General features: G+C 36.7%; 1 protein-coding gene across 2 annotated transcripts in view; it reads left to right on the top strand.

The window, feature by feature from the left end:
* uraha (urate (5-hydroxyiso-) hydrolase a) overlaps nt 1–11,742 on the top strand; it is a 55,021-nt gene extending 43,279 nt beyond the window's left edge. For both annotated transcript variants that reach the window (XM_079824908.1, XM_079824909.1), the window contains one exon: nt 10,708–11,742. In XM_079824908.1, the coding sequence (XP_079681034.1) occupies nt 10,708–10,797 (90 nt within the window). In that variant the 3' untranslated portion in view covers nt 10,798–11,742. The remainder of the gene's footprint in view (nt 1–10,707) is intronic.
* The last annotated feature ends 9,121 nt before the right edge of the window (nt 11,743–20,863 follow it).

Raw genomic sequence — 20,863 nt, 5'->3', positions numbered from 1 at the left:
ATACAGCGGTGGACGTAGTCCTTGCTGGTTGGGGCTGTGGGACGGGCAGGACAGAACTGGGAAACCCACTGGAGGGATATGTGGAGGGAGCTGGCGATGGTTGAACTGACCAGGCTGCCTGCTCTTCTGAAGGGACCGGACAAGGAAGACACACTTTGCTCGGAACCTCTTCAATTTCTAACTCAGAACCATTTAAAAATAGAATGAGATTAATGGTTTCTACAAGGGAGAAGGAACAGACGGGTTCAATAAAGTGAATAGTGTCCTTGTCCAGACCCTTCAAAAAACAGGCGGAAAGAGGAGCATCTGGCCAGTTCACCATATAAGAAAGCTCAGCAAATTCCTCCACGTACCTCTCCAGCGGGCGACCGTCCTGCCGGAGCCGAAGGTCATTATAATATGCAAAGCTTATCCAATCATAGCAGTGGGCGTTTACTTTCAAGTCTTCAGTGCGGCACGCCCATAAAAAACTGAGCGAGGCTCAAAACCATGGTAGAAAATAGCCTATTACTTATACATTATGAATGTAAAAACCACGCAAACGTCATAAGTTGACCTCAGACAACAGTATAAAAAAGCCAGTTCATGACCCCTTTAAAAAATATTATTATGCTCTTAACTTGATTCTCTTTCTTAAAGTATCCATAAAATATAATCGTCCAATCAACAGGTGGGTAACACTTTAGAATAATGGTTGTAAATTTGGTATTACGTACTGATTGGTTAATCTTGTTTACAAATGAGTTAGTATGCTACAGATTAAAATATAGAAGTGGCGGGCGTACCGGTCCACTTCAAGCAGTAAGTGGTAGTAGCTGTGTTAATGTATTACTTGTAATGTATTGTAATTGTGTTAATGTATAATTTGTCCTGCATGACTTCCTGCATAGTTACCTATTAATGATGGACCATTATTCTAAAGTGTTACCAACAGGTGCATAAGGGCTTGCATGTTAGCTTAATCTTCTAAGCTTTGTCATCAATAATTGTTGTAGGAAATGAATACTGTTTTTAGGAAATTTATACTGTTTTTGCTATAAAAATAAAAAATTAAAATATGAAATTAAATTAAACGCCAGCGAATGTTTCAAACAACTTATTTTATGATTTGATGAATCTTCTTATTACGGATTGAGGCAAAACATTCATTCTTTTGTAGTATTTTATATTTGGATAAAGGCTATTTCGATTAGCATTCCATTATCAATATACTTTATTCTTATGAAAATACCTGAGATGGCTTGAGGAACACTGAAAAATAGTATATATCTGCTTTATATTTAGTGATAGCTGGATGCCTTTGTCTATAAATAGGATTTCCTGAAACGTCATAAAACTTGACATTTTATGAGTCTACCTTGTATACTTTCTGCACGAGAGTGCCCTCTGGTTTTGAGTATGAATTAAAACATAAATTTCCGCAATAATCAAATTCAGTTTGAATGTTTATTAAAAGTTGTTTTAACAGCGTTAAAGCTGCAGTACGTAAACTTTTTGGGTTAAAAATTATACAAAATTAATTTTTGAGCAAGTACATAACCAGCCAATGTTCAAAACTATCTCTTTACCATAGCCCGATTCACTACGGTAAGCTTGTAATAATGTTATAATTTGAGTTGTACTGGTGGATTTCCCAATACAGGGAGTGCAGAATTATTAGGCACGTTGATTTTCTGATCATATTTTTTTTCCAGGCACATTTGACCAATTCCAAACCACAGTAATCCTAATAACTACTATTGATTTAGTATTTAATAATGTATAAGTGATATATAATTGTTCATGAAGGCTGGAAATGAAAAACACCTTATATTCAGGTGTGCAGAATTATTAGGCATGTTTTCTTTTACAGATAAATTGAGCCAAAAAAGAGATTTAACTCAGACTGAAAAGTCAAAAAGTATTAAGGATGCAATACTAATGCAATACTAGACATTGCAGTTAAGGCATGACCATTGGACAGTGAAATGCTCGTTGGGTCAGCAGGATCTGACAAAAACAGGTGGTGACAAAAAGACACCTGTTAACTGCAAAAGAATTAAGAATTAAGGTGAAGAATTAAGGGTGAAACCATCAGGAACCCTTTAGTCTCCAGCGCCACCATTTTCCAAAGCTGCAACCTACCTGGAGTCTCCAGAAGTGCAAGGTGTCAGGATCTCAGAGACTTCAGTTAGGTAAAGAATCCTAAAAAATTACCCCCACTAGATAAGAATCACAAGCTGAAGTGTTGTAAAATACATGAAGAAGGTTTTTTTATAGGCTTTATGGACAGATAGGTTGAGAGTGACTCTTGAAGGACCAGCACCACATCCTCTAGTACCACTGTTTGAAGAATTCATCTTCCAGAATCTGGCAGTACGTTTTGGGAGTTCATTTTAGTCCATCCTGAAGTCCGTTTTGCAGAGATGGACTAAAAATGAACTCCCAACCTGAATATAAGGTGATTTTCATTTCCAGCCTTCATTAACAATTATATATCACTTATACATTATTAAATACTAAATCAATAGTAGTTATTAGGATTACTGTGGTTTGGAATTGGTCAAATGTGCCTGGAAAAAAAATATGATCAGAAAATCAACGTGCCTAATAATTCTGCACTCCCTGTAGTATCCAGCTGCAGGCCCGCAGCACCGCAGTTTCAGAACCGCAGTTTCAGAACCACATCCACAGAACCGGAAGTGAGCGACGCTATCCACACACGTGATTTTCTTTTGTTAAATATAAGCTGTTTTCACATGGATTTTAATTGGATCGATGTCTACAATATTTAACAACAATACTTTTGAACACTTTTCTGTTCATATCCTTGAACAAGTGAAACATGCATTTAAGCCAAAAAGACATCAAGGTGATATTTCTGTCATGATGTGGTGAACGAATATTCACATCTTTCACGTTTTATCATTAAAGCTTTTTTTTGCATTTGTCAAAAGATATTTAACATTAAATAATTATTAATTAATAAAACATGTTAACTTTCTGCAGAAATTCCATGATATGGGCTTAAGAAGATGATTATTTGTTGTTTGCATGTTTTTTTTATTTTATTATAGGCCATTTAAATACGTTTTAAACCTATTATTTTAGAAATATTTTATAAATGTCCTATTTGTTTTCATACAGAGAAACACTTTTCACTTGTTCATGGCCTTGTATTAAATGGTAATTTTTATTTGACATTTGAAAATTTTAAATATGTCACATTCTCTGTGTCTAAGTATTATTTGTAAGTTAACAACATGAACATGAAGGAAATAATACGATTAAATATACAGTCAAATGGTGATTCACTTTACAACATATTTTTTAAATAATAAAAAAGTTGTATAGTTGAAGTAACAGTAAACTACAGTGTTTGTGTCCATTAACATTAAATCTAAAAAATAAAATGAATGTGAAGGATATGATACCAACCTACACTACTGGTCAAAATTTTCAGACCAGTAAGAGTTTTTAATGTTTTTAAAGAAGTCTCTTCTGCTCACCAATTTGCATTTATTTGATCTAAAATACAGCAAAAACAGTATTATTGTGAAATATTTTTACAATTTAAAATAACTGTTTTCAATTTGAATATATGCAATTTATTCCTGAGATTCAAAGCTGAGTTTATCAGCGTTACTCCAGTCTTCAGTGTCACATGATCCTTCAGAAATCATTCTAATATGATGATTAAAAAAAACATTTAGTTGTGTAAAAAAAAAAATCAGGATTATTTAATGAATAGAAAGTTCAAAAGAACAGCATTTCTCTCCCGAGAACTGGAGGAGAGAGATTCCTGAGAAATTTATATTGTACTGAGTTGTGGAGAGCGCTGTGAGCGCAAGTTTATTTTGTTGTGTCTGAGAGTTCTGAATAAACACGAGTCCCAGTCACGCCGACCCACGTCTTCTTCCTCCTTATTCTAGGAACGATGTAACATGTGGAACCCCTCTCGAATACTTTTACTACGTTTTTTTACCATTACAGCTGTCGAGATGAACGAATCGTGAAAGTGTTGATTATAGCATTATTTTTAGATCTTTTCCCATCACATGAAAGGCTACAATGACGAGCATTGAGTAGACTGACAGACTATTGATCGCGTGAATGCAGTGATCTCACCATTGCAGCGCGTTTTCTCCATAGACCGTAAAAAAATATGGACGACGCGACTTCATTGACTTCCGCTAACCAAAGTTGAAGCTTTCATAGGCCCGCTCACGGCGCTGACATCTTGGGACCGAGTCTGCGCAGTAGCGATCTCGGGACCGGAGTTGCGCAGTAGAGAACAGGAAGTAGAGGCGCGATTATCAAAAGCCCGCCCACACTCTCACAGATGCAGAACAATTCATTATGTTGGTGTGAAATAAACAGTTATGGAAGTGTATAAATTAAAGCTAAAGCTTCAATCTCCTCCCAAAAATCCAGAAAAAAGTCCGTTAGTGCCTCAGTGACAAGTTCATTCAGAGAAGCCGTCAATCTCAGCTGTCAATCATGACGTCACACCCCTCGTTTTTATAGCATCAAATAACTCACTAAAACTAAACTTATTTAAAAAACGAAGACTTGAAATGAAATTATTGTAATAAAAACTGCCTAAAATGACAATAACCATCTTTAGGAAACAATTATTTGAAGTGTAATTAAATTGTTTAGTGTGTCTCGCGCCCATTCTAATACATGGAGAGGCGGGGTTTAGGAGCTATACTGGGACCGGCCACCGGGGGGCGATCGAGGCCCGAAAGCTTCAATTTCTGACTGAAGCACTACAGGCTTGGTTTTCTCTCACAAAATGCTTTCGCCACAACTAACAGCAAATACGACATCGATATGAATACAGTAAGAGCTTTGTTGTGCAGCATAACAGCATCATTCATTATAACGGGAGTTTGGGCAAGTGTGCAGATATACTAGCGATGTGTGATTGACAGCTCTGAACATTATAAAGAGAGTGTTCTTTGATCGTTTGTAGTTTAATCATTTAAATAACAGATTTGTTTCATGCTACTAACAGAAACGATGGGAGGGTGATCGTTTAACGTTAGTCACTGGCTTGATTCACTGATGCATTTCAGTATTAAACGATTTAGAAAGAAAGTCTGTGTGAACTTGAATGATTAGCTACACCTCTGATCACAGATCAGGCATTAATGAACACTGTTACTCACTGTTTGTGGCGGTGCTGTCGAATCCATATGGTAAAGGTGTGAGCCCATGCGAAACGGAATCCATTTTTTTCTCCAAATTCTCTGGGCGGGCAAAGCAGAGGAAGGGGAGGTAACCTTTCCCCATATGACAACATACAGGGAAGATTCCAGATCGGCTCGTTTGAGCTCTCATTTTCTCAAAGGCAGAGCAGGACACCGAGAACTCGTTTTACACCTATCGAAATTTCTAGCCACTTGGGGACCATATACAGGCTAGGGGAACTCATATTAATGTTTAAAAAAACTCATAAAATGAAAATTTCATGTCATGGGACCTTTAATTTAATTATTTCTTGAGCAGCAAATCATCATATTAGAATGATTTCTGAAGGATCATGTGACACCAAACACTGGAGTAATGATGCTCAAATTCAGCTTTGATCACAGGAATAAATTACATTTTTGTGTATTTTAATAACATAAATGCAGCCTTGGTGAGCAGAAGAGACTTCTTTAAAAACATAAAAAAATCTTCTGAAACCGTTCTAAAACTTTTGACTGGTATATCTACACAGTCAAATGGGAAACACTTTACAACATGTTATACATTTTTTAAAATAAAAAAACGGTGTATAGTTGTAGCCTGTATCCATGAAGTAAACTACTGTTTTGTATCCATTCATTGACATTAAGCATGATCGATAGGCTATGTTTTAAAGAGCACCTATCATGGAATTTTGAAATTTACCTTTCATGTAGTGTGTAACATAGATCTAAGTGAACAAAAACATCCTGTGATAGCTTGAAATATGACAGTGCACCGTATATATAGTTATTTTCTTTCAAAAGTAAGAGTCGACTCGGAGTCATTTTTAAGAATCGTTAGAAGACCGAAGCTTTTTCTCTGACTAGATGACGTCAACTTGTCAAGTTATTTGAATACGATACGCCCACTTATTACGCTCCAAGACGCCAGTGAAAACTAGAAAACATCATGGCGACGAGACGCCAGTGAAAACTAGAAAACATCATGGCGACGAGACGCTGTGTTCTGAAGTGCCACTCAAAAGCAAACTTCTTTCATCTGCCCAAGGATGAGCATTTGAAGACTAAGTGGCTTGAAGACAAACCATACATCGTCGCGATTGTGTGTTTATTAGTCGTCAAATGTATGTTTCGCGATCTCAGGAAGCTTTTATTATGGACTTTTATTATGGCACATGGTATCTTCTTCGTCTGTCTGTACCATATATGGATTACATGTGCACAGAGCGCCCTCCGGCTGCCAGGATGAATTGAAAACAACACATAAGCGACTCAATCGCTCATGATTAGGCTATAACTGCCCATTTTGAGGAAGTATTGAATAAAAAATACTCCTCTGTTTAGAAATTTGACACAGACATATGAGAATCTATCAATATGTCTCCTCATCTGCACACTTTTGAACTAAAAGCCCTGAGGGATGTTGATTTGTCGCGAGTCTTCGTGAGGAGAATAGAGGAGTTTTTTTATGAATGAGATCAGCTGAGGCTCATATTACAATCAAACAGTACCGACGCGGTTTTCATATTCATAACTCCTGACACATATTAACAAATTACTGTCACTATAAGACTTTGATGGGCGTTCCGTTTCCGAAAATGTCTGCACAGACTAAACCAATCACAACTGACTGGGTCATCGGACCAATCACCGCAGATTAGCGTCACGTAAAGGCGGGGTTTTGAAAAGTGAATCACTAAAGGAATCATTTGAGAATCGCTGTCAAAACAGGTAAAAATAAATGCATATTATAAGAAAACTAAAGTCTTTTTTGTCATTGCATGCATGCAAAACTGTTGTTGGGGACTTCTAAAACAATATTTGGAACATTTTAAATGCCATGATAGGTGCTCTTTAAAATTTAGATCATTGTACATCATGGTATGCATATTATATGATTATATGACAAAATCCATGTGAACAGCTTATATTTAACAAAAGAAAATCACGTGTATGGGTAGCGCAACTATGTCTGTTTAAGCCTCGCCCCTAGGTTCCAGTTCTGTGGCTGCAGTTCTGAAACTTCTGTTCTGACTGCGGTGCTGCAGGGCTGCAGCTGGATATATCTCGGATTTCCGCAGGATATTCGAGCATGTCTTTGCGTCATTACGTCGTCACATCTGTATACATAAAGAAGGGGTCCGGCTAGTTGACTATATCGTATGTGAGGATGCTGCAGGTGACGGATCATTTAAAGCCTTTTCTCACAGCAGCTGGCATAATTAAGCTTAACATTTTGATGGCGGATTGTAATCCAGAAAGGTCCAAACGACAATCATCAGTAACAACTGGAGATTCACCCGTAGTGTGGCTAGAGTGTGTAGGCAGTTTTTAGATGATGAAGGTGTTGATGCCATTGACTGGCCCTCACATTCCCCAGACTTGAATTCAATTGAGAATCTCTGGGACGTTATGTATCAGAGCATTTGAAGCCGCCAAGTAGCACTACTATTGTCCAGGAGTTCACTATATTGCTCAGATTCAGGTCTGGGAGGAGATCCCCCAGGACACCAACCACCATCTCATCAGGGGCATGCCCAGATGTTGTCATGAGTGCATAAAGGCACGTTGGAGCCATACACACTACTGACTTACATTATGAGTTTATGGGATGAAATTTGGATCAGACTGAAACTTTTTTGGTATGATTTTGAATCTAGCCCTCAGTGTGTTGACAAGTTTGGTTTCCATTGACTGTTGTCACATGATTTTGTTCTTAACAAATTATAGACTGTATATAAATAAAGATTTTCCAATTGAATATTTCATTCATTGAGATCCAATGTATGATTTAAGTGTTTTAACACTTAAATCCTTCATTTTTTTGGACGAGTTCTGGGGCACCAATCCATTCGAGGTGATGCCAAAGCTGATGACTCTCTTCTGTATTATGAGCTTCCAGTTCGTGACACATATCAGCACTGATATAAATGCCGGGTTCTAAAAGCGCTCTTTTGCCAAATGCACATGATCCGGGGAGAGAGTGTGCAAAAGGGAAAGACCCGTTGGTTTTCCCTCCGTAGGCTCAAACTCCTCGCAGTCCCCTCAAGCGTCCAGCTTATGCGCCGCCTCGGCAACTGCAGAGCTGGAACAACGGGGGCTAAACAAGCATCCTTTCCTAAGAAAAGAGTGCAAACCTTTTAGTTTTAAACTATGAGAGTGGCAACAATCCGCATTCCGCCGGCACCATTACCATCCATCCGACGCAGGACATCCAACTCGAGCCCCAGGCTTCTCGCATGCCTGCTCGAATGGGCCTGCGCTCGACAAGATACAGGGGCCAGTCACAAGCCCAGTCATTTAAAAATAACCATCAAAGGTTACCTCAGCGGTATTCAGTTTTTCCACAAACGAATGTATATAATAATAAATAATTCTCAGACCTCCCTACTGATCAAAGGGATCCAAAGATCCCAGCCCACCTGTCCCGACACCAGACAACCTATAATGCTAGACATCCTCACCAAATGTATTCATACCCTCCGCACAGGGTACCAGCCCCTCAATACCGCCCGAACACATGATGCCATGTTTGTCCTAGCCTTTTTTGGTTTCCTTAGATGTCCCAAACTCGCCATAACATCAAAATTCGACCCAAAAATTCACCCCACCATCTCAGACCTATCAGTAATAGATGGGGAAACAATCTCTTATCTGATCAAGCAAAGTAAGACTGACCAAATCAAAAAGGGTCATTTCATCTACATCTTTTAACTCTCATCACCGATCCAACCATACCAGTCAGTTCTGGCATATCTTCAATGGAGAAGTTCTCAAAACCAATCTCCCCTGGAACCCCTGTTCAAGGATGAATACAACAAACCCGTGACATGCTTTTGGTTCCAGAAAAACCTCAAATCGGTTCTCCAACAGTCAGGCATCCCAGCAAAGAACTTCTCAAGCCACTCCTTCCACATCAGGGCTGCAACCTCAGCTACTCTAAAAGGCCTCTCCCAACAGCAGATCCAAGCCCTCGAGAGATGGTCCTCAGATGCTTTCCTAAGCTACATCAGGACCAACCGTTTCCATATCAAAAAAGCCCACCAAACCCTCATCAATTAAAACCCTTCGGGCCATCCACCGGAAGCTTCTTTTTCTCCGTCCAGCGAATATTTGGTCTCCCAGCGGACACAGTGAGAAATCTCTCGATCAAACACTCATGTTTTTCCTTGAATTTCGTTCCACGAGAATTGCAAATCTCCATGCAGTGAGGAAGTGCAAATCGCCATACAGCAATTCAGCGGGAAGTTCCCACACAGAGCGAAAGAGTGTGGAAAGTTTCCACATGGTAAGAAAGTGGAACGTTTCCACACAGCAAGAAAGTGGAAAGTTTCCACACAACAAGAAAGTGGAAAGTTTCCACACGGCAAGAAAGTGGAAAGTTTCCACACGGTAAGAAAGTGAAACGTTTCCACACAGTAAGAAAGTGGAAAGTTTCCACGCAGTATGAAAGTAGAAAGTTTCCACGCGGTAAGAAAGTGAAAATTTTCCACACGGTAAGAAAGTGGAAAGTTTCCACACGGTAAGAAAGTCGAAAGTTTCCACAGGGTAAGAAAGTGGAAAGTTTCCACATGGTTAGAAAGTGGAAAGTTTCCACGCAGTAAGGAGTTGTTTTCATTGTTATTTATCCCATGTTCTCTCTCCCCGTTTTTCTTTCAGGCAAACTTCACTCCTCACGAGGAGCTACTCTCAGGGGCCTCCTGGTCAAGCAACCAGGCCCTTTCTCAGAAGCCAGTCCACCAAGCTTGGTACTCCTTGGGGGGTATTTAGCCAGGCGGCTGTCCTATGCTTTTTAGCTTTTGGGGGGTACTTTGGGTTTGGGCCAAATTCCGAGCTCGAAGCCCTCCCCCCGGACAGCACGCCAAATACACATTTAAATTTACTCTCCATAAATGATATGTAAGTGTGAACTCGTGAAATTATGTTTTATTAACAAGGTTTTGGGAGAAGCACATTCAGATAATTGACACAAGTGGAGAGCACTCAGCTAATCAACAATAAGAGGTATATACACACAGCAGTCTTACCTCCGTTCATTGACAGTTTTCCAGCATCCCTCCACCACCCCTTCTCCACACTTTTTATTCATAAACCACTTACATACACGGGGGTACTCTAGGTTCGGGCCAAATTCCGAGCTCGAAGCCCTCCCCCCGGACAGCTCGCCAAATACGCATTTAAATTTACTCTCCATAAATTATATGTAAGTGTGAACTCGTGAAATGGGCTTCAGACAATCATTACACTTGGGGGTGTTCCCATAGCATCAGTAGTTGACACGGCATTGAGTGAACCTATGAAAAGGTAACCACTGCACATTTTGTAATGTTTCTCTTATCCTCAATTCCATTCATGGAGCTCGCTCCTAAAAAGGTGATGATCTGAATTAGATGTGTTAAATAATGGAGATAAACAAAATATGCAGATTGGTGGGTCCCCAGGATGAGGATTGTAAACCACTGCTTATACACTCCTTCTAATAACAATTGTTAAGTGTGTTATTTATTATTGTATGTTTTTTTTTTTTCAGGTTGTCTTCACCATCACTGACCCTTCACAGAAGTACCATGTTCCTCTGCTTCTGAGCTGTTTCTCTTACAGTACATATAGAGGAAGTTAGATGAAAAGTTCATGCATGTTTCAGTGCCAATGCACAAGGAAATATTTAATGATTCCCCATGTGATAACACTATAGTAATGTTCAGTTATAGGTCATTTAAGCGTTTTGTTGACGAGTTAATTATTTACTAAACATTAAAGGTGAACTATGTAGGATTTTTGCAGTAAAACATCCAGAAACCACTAGGCCAGTGTTATATATTTTGTTCCGTTGAGTACTTAGAATATCCCAAATGTTTTCAACTATTTGTAAATCGTGAGAAAATTGCTATTTTAACCAAGGAGCCGGGACGTGTGAGCTATGCGTGTGAGGGAGTCGCCTGTCGATTGCGTCATATCTGCGTCACCCTCGGTCTCCGGTTTTATTCAGTGAAACGCTTTACTCTCACTGCAGTGTGAACAAGTGTCATAGCAGCCGCCGAGCGAACGTCATAACTTCCTTTTCAGCACACTCAGATATATCTAATACGATAAACAGAGATGCGTTATCTCACACTCAGCACTGGAGAAGAGGAAGTGCCGCCGGCAACCGTGTCATAATAAAAGTCCCGCCAGCGACTATGCCATAATAACAGTCCCGCTCTTCAATCGCTCCTGTGGCCTTGCTCAGCTCCACAACACTCGCTCCTGCTCTGCTTCAGACTACAGTAATGTTAATAATCGCATCCATCAACATGATTTCTGCCCGAGTCCTATCCTGACTCTTTTCCACCGGCTGTGAGGTGAAGACCACATGTCCCGAGATTCTGCGCTCAAACGTGGCGTCATCAAACTACGCCTTTGTTTTGAACAGGCGACCTCTAGTGGACGGAAAAGTTACATAGTGTAGCTTTAATACACATTTGTATTATTGATATGTTAACGTGACAAATGTGTTGTCATCTAATCATGTTTTTTGTAACTCATGAAATTATCATAAATCATTAGTAAATATAGCCTATTTCACAAATTTGTTGCAGTGATTCTATCTTGATACACATGCTGTCCTCGCAACTGCATCACTCTGAAGAAGCTAGACCGCTACAAACACACACTAAGCAGTTATATATATATATATATATATATATATATATATATATATATATATATATATATATATATATATATATATATATATATATATATATATAACCCTAATAAGTTGATTGAACTCATTCCCTCAATTCAATTGAGTAATGGATTCTCCCAAAACTTGCATATTTAAGTTCACCAAACTTGGTGTTTAAATAATGTACTTAAACATTCCAGTTAAATTATCTTGGTGTTAATTTTAAGTGTACTTACATATTTAAGTTAACTCAACATAGAAATTAAAGTCAAATTAGAAATTTATAAATTACAATTATAAAATTCTTATTTTTGACCGTAAGCTTTGTGCAAACATACCAAACTAAAAAAAAAAACATACTGAACAGCATATTTAATGTCCTTATTGACCAACATTTGATGATATTAATGAAATTACAGTACACAGCGCTGTAATGGAAATGGAATTGGTTGAATAAGCAGTGGTTGAATAAAGTCGTTATTTTGTTTTGGGGTTTTTTGCGCACAAAAACTTTATGATTTTAATGATTCTTTCCAGTTATGATTTTGTTTAATCAATAGGATTGTTTCTTCCTTTATATTTTCTAAAAGTTTGTATTTGGTCTCTGAGTGGTGACGGCTTCCAGAGATTAAATATTGGGTTTGTCTTTCATTTTATTTTATTTCATTTTATATTTCCTTTTACTGAAACCCTAAAGAATTGTATAAATACAATTGTACTATTGTCAGGACCTCCTGCGGAGAGAAAAGCACATGTTATCAGCATGTTTTGGAGAAGTGCTTTGTTGATATGTAGTTAAGACTCTACCCAGCAAACATTAAGGCGTTTAATGACCGTTGAAAAGACGTACCTCCAACACGTCCCGTCATGGTTGAAGAATAGTTCCAAAATGAAAGTTGAACGGACGTCTTCGACGTCATCTGGCCGTGAATACCACGTCTTTTCTGCGCGTCCCTGGACGTTTAAATGCATCGTCTTCTGGATGTTTAAATGTGTCGTCTTCTGGATGTTTAAATGTGTTGCTGCATAATTGAACTGTGTATATATAAGCCTGCATATAAAATAACCACACCCATTGTGTAACATCGTGAAATGCAATCAATTATGTCTTGGTTTACACATTTTGACAGGTTCTAAAAAGGTTAAAAATCGGTCCAGTCAGACCTGAACGTCCATGAAACGTTTTAATCACGTGTACATCACAAACAAGAACACATTTGTGGACATAAGCAAAAAGAAGCATGTTCTGATTTAGCAAAACATTTTATTGTTTTTGAACAGCCACAGATTTTCTTCTTTCATTAATGTTTAACATCCATTAACCAAACTAAAATAACAATTACAAAACACTGAATTATCATTATATAAAGGGATAGTTCACCCAAAAATGAAAATTAATTTACTCACCCTCACGTTTCAAACCTATGAATTCCACATTTCTATGTTCTGCTGAACACAAAGATGTTTAAAAAAAAATTGTCCAAATGGCATGAGACTTTGTATGGTTGTCAACACTCTCTAAATCTACAAATAAAAAATGTAATTGCACTGTAAAAAAAATCTTAATTTTACGGAAAATAACTCTAAATTGTTTACAGTATTTTCCTGTAATTTTGAATTATGTTTAAAACTATGTAAAATTACAAACAATATCTGTAAATAAACAACTTGACTGTTATTTTAAGGATTATATCATTAATGACAAATTACAGTAATTCTCATTTTTATAAAGGAAAATTACTGTATTATTTATACAGTATTTTTCTGTTTTCTTAAATTACATACAAATTCATGTAAAATTACAAAAAATATCTGCAAATTAACAATGACCATTATTTTATCATTAATGACAAATCACAGTCATTCTCATTTTTTATACAGGGAAATTACTGTATTATTTATACAGTATTTTTCTGTTTTCTTAAATTACATACAAATGTATGTAAAATTACAGAACTAATCTGTAATAAAATATTTAGCTCATTATATTAAAGGTTTATGTCCATACTAACAATTTAACATTATTCTTTGTAATTTTAAAGTAAATCTTATTAGTTTCACTGTAAAAATAAAATCGTAAAAAAATGGTAAATGACTGGCAGCTACGGCTGCCAAACAAAAACTGTAAAATTAAAGTAAAATATCTTAATTCAAATAAAGTGCAAAAACTTTACGTACATTTACATTAAAAGTTTGAGAGAAAACTGTTATTTTACTGATTTTTCCTTATTTAAATTAAGATAATTTACTTTAATTTTATGTTTTGGTTTGGCAGCCGTTGCTGCCAGGCATTTTTTTTTTTTTTATTATTTTTTTTTTTTTACAGTGTAGGTGTATTTTTACATTCAAACTGTAATTCTGGATACAAATATAACAAACTATATAGGAAACTAAATATCAAACAATAATCTGTTTCTAAAGAATACAAATCTGCACTGCTCTCCAGGTTGAAACTTTCAAGCCTCTGCCCACACCACAAAACACCACTTGACCAATTAATTAAATATAACAGCAAATAAAAATAAATATACACATTTGCTAACTGTAGTTTAAAACAAACATTATTATTTGTAAGGTTATTTGCTGTCTTTACGTGTTCACTTGAGCGTGATTGGTCAATCTGAACGTCATCTAGAAATCTGGCCAATGACAACTGTGCGCGCCTTCTACCGATCAAATTTGAAAATACACCCGTTGTCGTTGGAGTGGCTCGCGGGTGCGGCAATTCTAATCTGCAACAGGACTGCTTCGTCGGTCCATTAATGGCATCACATGGATCATTTTACATCTGTTAAAATCTTATTTTGGACGAATTTTGATTGTGGGATGTCGACTGAGAACGAAAAACATGGATATGAACAGACATTTAAGTTACCAATGGCGGACAACAGACAGCAGAAGGTAAATAAATCCCTTTATATTTTTTCTACTGTCACATCAACATATAACGTTAGTGCATTAAAGTTATATGCTAATCGTATTGTATCCAATATTGCACACAATTATCTCAAAATCCCTGTCATGTGAGGTATTTGCTTGATTTAAACAGTCAGTTATGTTTGAAGTAAGTTAGAGTTAAACGGTTCAAGTTAACGTGGGGAATCCCGGATGCTTGTCATTGTGCTTTCGTTCTTAAAGGGGCAGCAGCTTAATAAACTGCCGTCTCATAATTTGAATCAAACAACAAAAGACTAGAGAAGACCTTCTGCGTTTTTAAGAATCAAGTGATATTAATGCATTGAATATCATGCAGTGAAGACTAAGCAGTATTATTCTGTAGTATTTCTTAATAAAATATCTATAAAATAACTATACTGTGATATTGTTATTGTGAAATAAAATTTCTCATGTATGAAGAATAATATGGTCATAATGCCCATCCCTACAGTCAGCTAGTTTTAAGATCAAGCTTGTCATAAAAGTAAAGGAGTTTTGGAAAGAGTAATCGGAGAACACTGTCATGTACACTCATTCTGCAGAGAGGACAGGAAACCACCATCCTTGGACTCTGAAGAATTATAGGCAAACCAGGAGTTTGGATCTACTGTGAAGTTTTTGTATGGACCTGGTGAGTACATTTGGCAAGTCCATGTCTCTGTCAGTAAGTTGATAATTAATATTAATGTTTTATCAAATAAATTAATATTCATTTGTGTGTGTGTATGTTTCTTCCCCCCTCATAATCCTGAAGTTTTGGGAATGAAAATCTGCCACATGATCTTCAGAGGAAATGAGTATTCATGTCATATCCAACATTAATACAGTTACGATACCCTTATGTGTGTGGAAATGTGAACACAGGCAACTCAAGGCACAACTCAGGTTCAAACGTACCTTCTTGAGTTTAAAAGCATAGCTCACTCAAAATGAAAACTCCCTCATCGTTTTTTTCACCCTCATATCTTTTCAAACTTGTATGACTTTCTTCTGTGAAACTAAATATTTTGAATAATGTTGGTAACCAAGCTACATTGGACCAAATTTTATGCAAAATAATTACCAATAACCATCTCAAAGCTGAGCGGACTCTGTGTTCATATAGCCAGAATATCTCGATGTCAAATGTTGTTTAAAGGAAAGGTACAAAAACAAAATCCTCCCTTTTTAAGGACTTTTCAGTGAATCAATGTCTTTTTCTTTCTTTCTTTTACAGATCCAGCTGATTATTGGAGATTTGGAAAAGGATTGCTCATTATCTGCTGTGTCTGTCCCTTCTGGTGCAGAATCATGGACCTGTTGTATGTTTTGATTTATATTTCTTATTACACTATATAGCTTGGATTCTGAATTAAAAGGTAAATGTTTTTCCACATGTATTATCAGAGCTATATGGAGCCCTCGGGGGTCATTTGAATATAGAAGAAAAGAACATAACTTATTTGGAAAATACAAAGTAAATACAAAACAGTAAATGGCACAATTTGTTATTTTGTTATAAGGTGAAATCATGACCTCATCATGATATTAGTAACCCTAACTTACAAGATAAATGCAATTTTTAGTTTTTCAATTCCTCCTGGGGGCTCTGAAGAATTTGTTTACATAAATTTACATCTGAATAATACAAGTTTTAGAATCAATAGTGAATCCGTGACAATCTTGTAAATGTATCAGTTTTGTACTTTTTTTTTCAGTTTGAAATTTTATTCAACTTTAAAAATTTGATGAAACTGTTCCACTGTTATCTGTATTTGAAATGTGTTATGTATTGTATTGTTTACAGACTGTATTTTGTCTTCCAAAATAAAACTGTAAATTTAACACTTTATTGAATGTTTTTTTATTGTAATAATCTGTAAAACAACAGTGTTTTTCTGCAGAATTTTTAGTACTGTCACTTTATTGAAGGTGTTTGATCATAATAATCTAGGAAAAATCAGTAAAATAACAGTTTTACACTGTTGAAAAATGGTAAATGACTGGCAGCTACGGCTGCCAAACAAAAAACTTAAAATTAAAGTAAAATATCTCAATTTAAACAAGGAAAAATCAGTAAAATAACAATTTAAAACTGTATAAAAAATGGTAAATGACTGGCAGCTATGGCTGCCAAACAAAAACCGTAAAATTAAAGTAAAATATCTTAATTTAAACAAGGAAAAAATCTGTAAAATAACAGTGTTTTTCACTAAAACTTTTAATGTAAATTTCTGTAAAATTATTGTTTTTGCACTTTATTTGAATTAAGATATTTTACCTTAATTTTATGGTTTTTGTTTGGCAGCCGTAGCTGCCAGTCATTTACCTTTTCTTTTACAGTGTGGATTGATATCTGTTTTTATGTTCGTGTGACAAAAAAAGTCACACCCAGGCCGCTTAGAAAATTGACAAAATTCATCCTCAAAAACAACACAGAACATGCTACAGAAATGAAGTGGCACACTTCCAACAATGCATAAAACATCCACAATGCAAAATGATCATGCTCAAACACACACATACAGGAATATTTGTTCAATTTGTTATTGCTGTTCAGTTCATAGCATTTTGATGTTCATGTTGTGTATTTTTTACTCAATATGTGATATAACTGTTCATTTCTGTTAATTTTTGTTCTGTTACAGTTAGTAAATGAAGTGTACATTAAATTTGTAGAATTATAAGAAAATCAGATGTTTGAAATAAAATGATAAACTCTAAAGACTCTGGTTTGATTCTAATCATAATGTAACATTGAAAAAAATATTTTTTTCAGTACAAAATTACTAAACTTTCCTCTTCTGCTTTACAATAAAACGGGTTGAAATAATGACTCAAATGCGGTGGGTTCACATTCACAATCACTTAACCACACAGGGCACTTTGTGATTATAATTTATTTAAACAAAATAAATTAAATATAGGCTAAATCTTGTATTTCATAAAGGTTTTTTTTATGCGTCTTGACTAGACGTGTACGGGACGTCAGTGGACGTCTATTCACACAACCGTTACTAGACGTGTAAAGGACATCAGTGGACGTCTATTCAAAACCTCTTAAAAACTACTTGGGGCACTTAAATTAATTATTGCAGTATTAACCATGCAAAGTGTAAGCAGCTTCTGCATATTTCACAATGATTTCATAGAGGGTCATGATGGACTATAAATGCATGTGTAAAGGATGTCGTCTCACAACGGATTCACAACAGGGAATATATTGAACTACACGTAGCTAAAAGGCTAAACTATTATACATGCAACCGGAGAGAACTGTAGACATGTACAAACGTATCTGAGTGCATTTTTAAGAAATGTTTTGTGTTACATACTTTTACCGATTTATGCCGTCCTACCGCGACTATTTTTGGCCAGGGACACGACGTTGCCGTTGGACCAATGTTTGCTGGGTAAGAGCTGTGATTCTAGGGAGCTTTTGTGTGTGTGCGTTGCATGATCTGTGCAGGCCCAATATTGAAGATGGACATTTTCTACACACGACACCAGACTTGAAGACACCTTTCTGCGACCTCCGAGGTCAACAATGATCTAATTCTAGTGATGGGGCGACAACTAGTCTACCTAGTTGTGAAATGCTCGGCTATCTATCCTTGTGTGGAAATTTACAGTGACTGTGCATTTTCTCTGCCAATCAGAATCATTCCACATGGCAATAATTACGTGGTTAGACCTTGAAAACAGTATAACTGTTCAGAAATTGTATGTACGATAGGCGGAGGCGGGGAGACTAGTAGAGGGAGTGCAGCCTACGAACTCCTTGTGAGACTTGAAGCTGGCTTATGCTGATGAAACTGCAAAACTATTTTTCAGTAAATTTTTCTTTAATTAATTACACTCCTGACTCTTGGTCTTCATTTTTCACTACTGGTCCTGGGTCCTAAGCTGTTACCCCAACAATACCATCACAAACCCATCAATAAAAATATTGTTAATTATGGCTACTTTAGCAAAGTTTCACCAAAGTTTTAAGATTGCATACAATGAAAAAGTCTCCATCTTGATTTGAATCAGCAGTAACAGACTAGGCGAAAATGACCGCCTTTTGGAAATATCCTCCAATCAGTGCATTAGTTCTCTTGTTGCCAGGCAGAACTCCTTGCATGGCCAATCGCATCAAAGCAAGACCAGAGTTAGCTATTTTAATTCATTATGATTTTGAGTTCATAAAACTAGAAATCTTAAGTTTATGTATTTTGTATTTATATTTTAAGCTATACTAACTTATATTTTTGAGTATCTTGACTAAACTAGTAATATTTAGTCAAGATTACTTGGTTGTTTAAGTAAAGACAACATTAGGGTTTACAGATATATATGTGATATAAAACATCATCATTACATTACATTACCCCTGTTAAAGCCGGGTGAGGCTCCCTCTCCGCTTTCTCCTGATCATCATCAGAGGAAGCTCTCACCAGAATATTGACTGTTGCTATTCAGACTACAATTCCCATAAGCCCTCATACCTGGGACTGATTGCGCACGCACCTGCAGTTCATCACACACACACACACACACACACACACACACACACACACGCACACGCACACGTACACACACACACACACACACACACACACACACACACACACACACACACACACACACACACACACACACACACACACAGGGGCGCCGCTAGCAATTTTGGGCCCTATGAAAGAAAATGATGTTGGGCCCTCTACCACACCAACCTAGCTATCCAAAATCTTTGTCTGCAATTTAATAATACTGACCAATTAAGCTCCGCTCGCTCAACCCAGAATGCCCCAATTGGCTGATGAAACATTGATTAAAATTAAGATACTATTTATCCAAAACAAAACTTAATGAAGTGGTCAATGAATCATGTCTGATCAACTCCATTCATCTTATGATGTGTCCTATCTCATGCTGTTCACTTTTCATAATCGACATAGATAGACAGATCGACAACATAGACATAAAAAACCCACATTATAATATTTAAACATAAATATAAAAATAAATACCTTAATGGCTGCAACAATTATAGCACTTAATGTCGGAGTGGGATATGAGTGAACATAGTTTTACCGGTGAGTGTGAGTGGTTCATGAGTGGAGCGTTTTGCTGGATTTTGCCGGAAATGCGCCATCATTTTTTTTATATTTTTAAAGGCCTTTGCACACTGAGTCCGAAATTCGCATGCGAAATTTTCGCACGTCAAAAAATAAATTCGACCTCACGTTATGTCAATTACGCTTGCACACTGCCTCCGAAACTTTCGTTCGTCAAAAAAAAAAATCGTGTAAACCGTGTGTGTGTGTGTGTGTGCGCGCGCGCGGATCCCTTTAGACATAGGCTGTCAGTCTCTGTTCAGGCTATTATTATTATTATTTAAATCATGTATAATTTATATACATTTAATTATTTATCTAAAGAATACAGGGTTAATACAATTTTTTGAATATTTTCCCCTACCGATCGAATGCGCCACAATCCAATCTAGTAGGTGGCGGTAATGCACCTTCAGATCAAAGCGTGGCTTAATAGACTTCAAGCACGAAAAAGACAGAGACAGCACAGCAACCGTGTTTTTTTAGAGGTAAGTACAAAAAGATTAATACAATTAATCTCAATTTTCATTTTGTGTTTTCATTTATCTTTATTTCTTACAACTTGTGTGCTTCTCCTGGGCGAGTCAGAGTGAACTGCAATGTTAATAGAGTCACGTGAATGCCCTCCGTACACAACCAACGCCAAGGATATTCTTTAATACATTGAATTTCAGTTTGTTTTTCACCAAACCAAACTCTATCATATTTTTTTATTAATCTTTATTTCTTAAGCTGGGCATACACGGTGCAATTTTCCTCCGATTTCGAGCCGAATTCTGACTCATGCAACTCTTACCCACTGAGCAAAGTTATGTCCAAAAGACGTCTTTTCAATGTCTTTGCCCCTAGAGGCGTACGTTGAAAAGACGTCCACTGAGGAGCCAGAATTAAAGTTTTTATGATGTCTGTTTTTGATGTGTTCTGCACATCCGATATAGACGTTCATGGAACCTCAAGGTTAAAAACTAGTTCAAATTGTGGACATATTTTCCATTTGTAAT

This window comes from Gobio gobio, assembly GCF_949357685.1.
Source record: "Gobio gobio genome assembly, chromosome: 9".
NCBI lineage: Eukaryota > Metazoa > Chordata > Actinopteri > Cypriniformes > Gobionidae > Gobio > Gobio gobio.
This window is presented reverse-complemented; position numbering and strand designations above follow the sequence as displayed.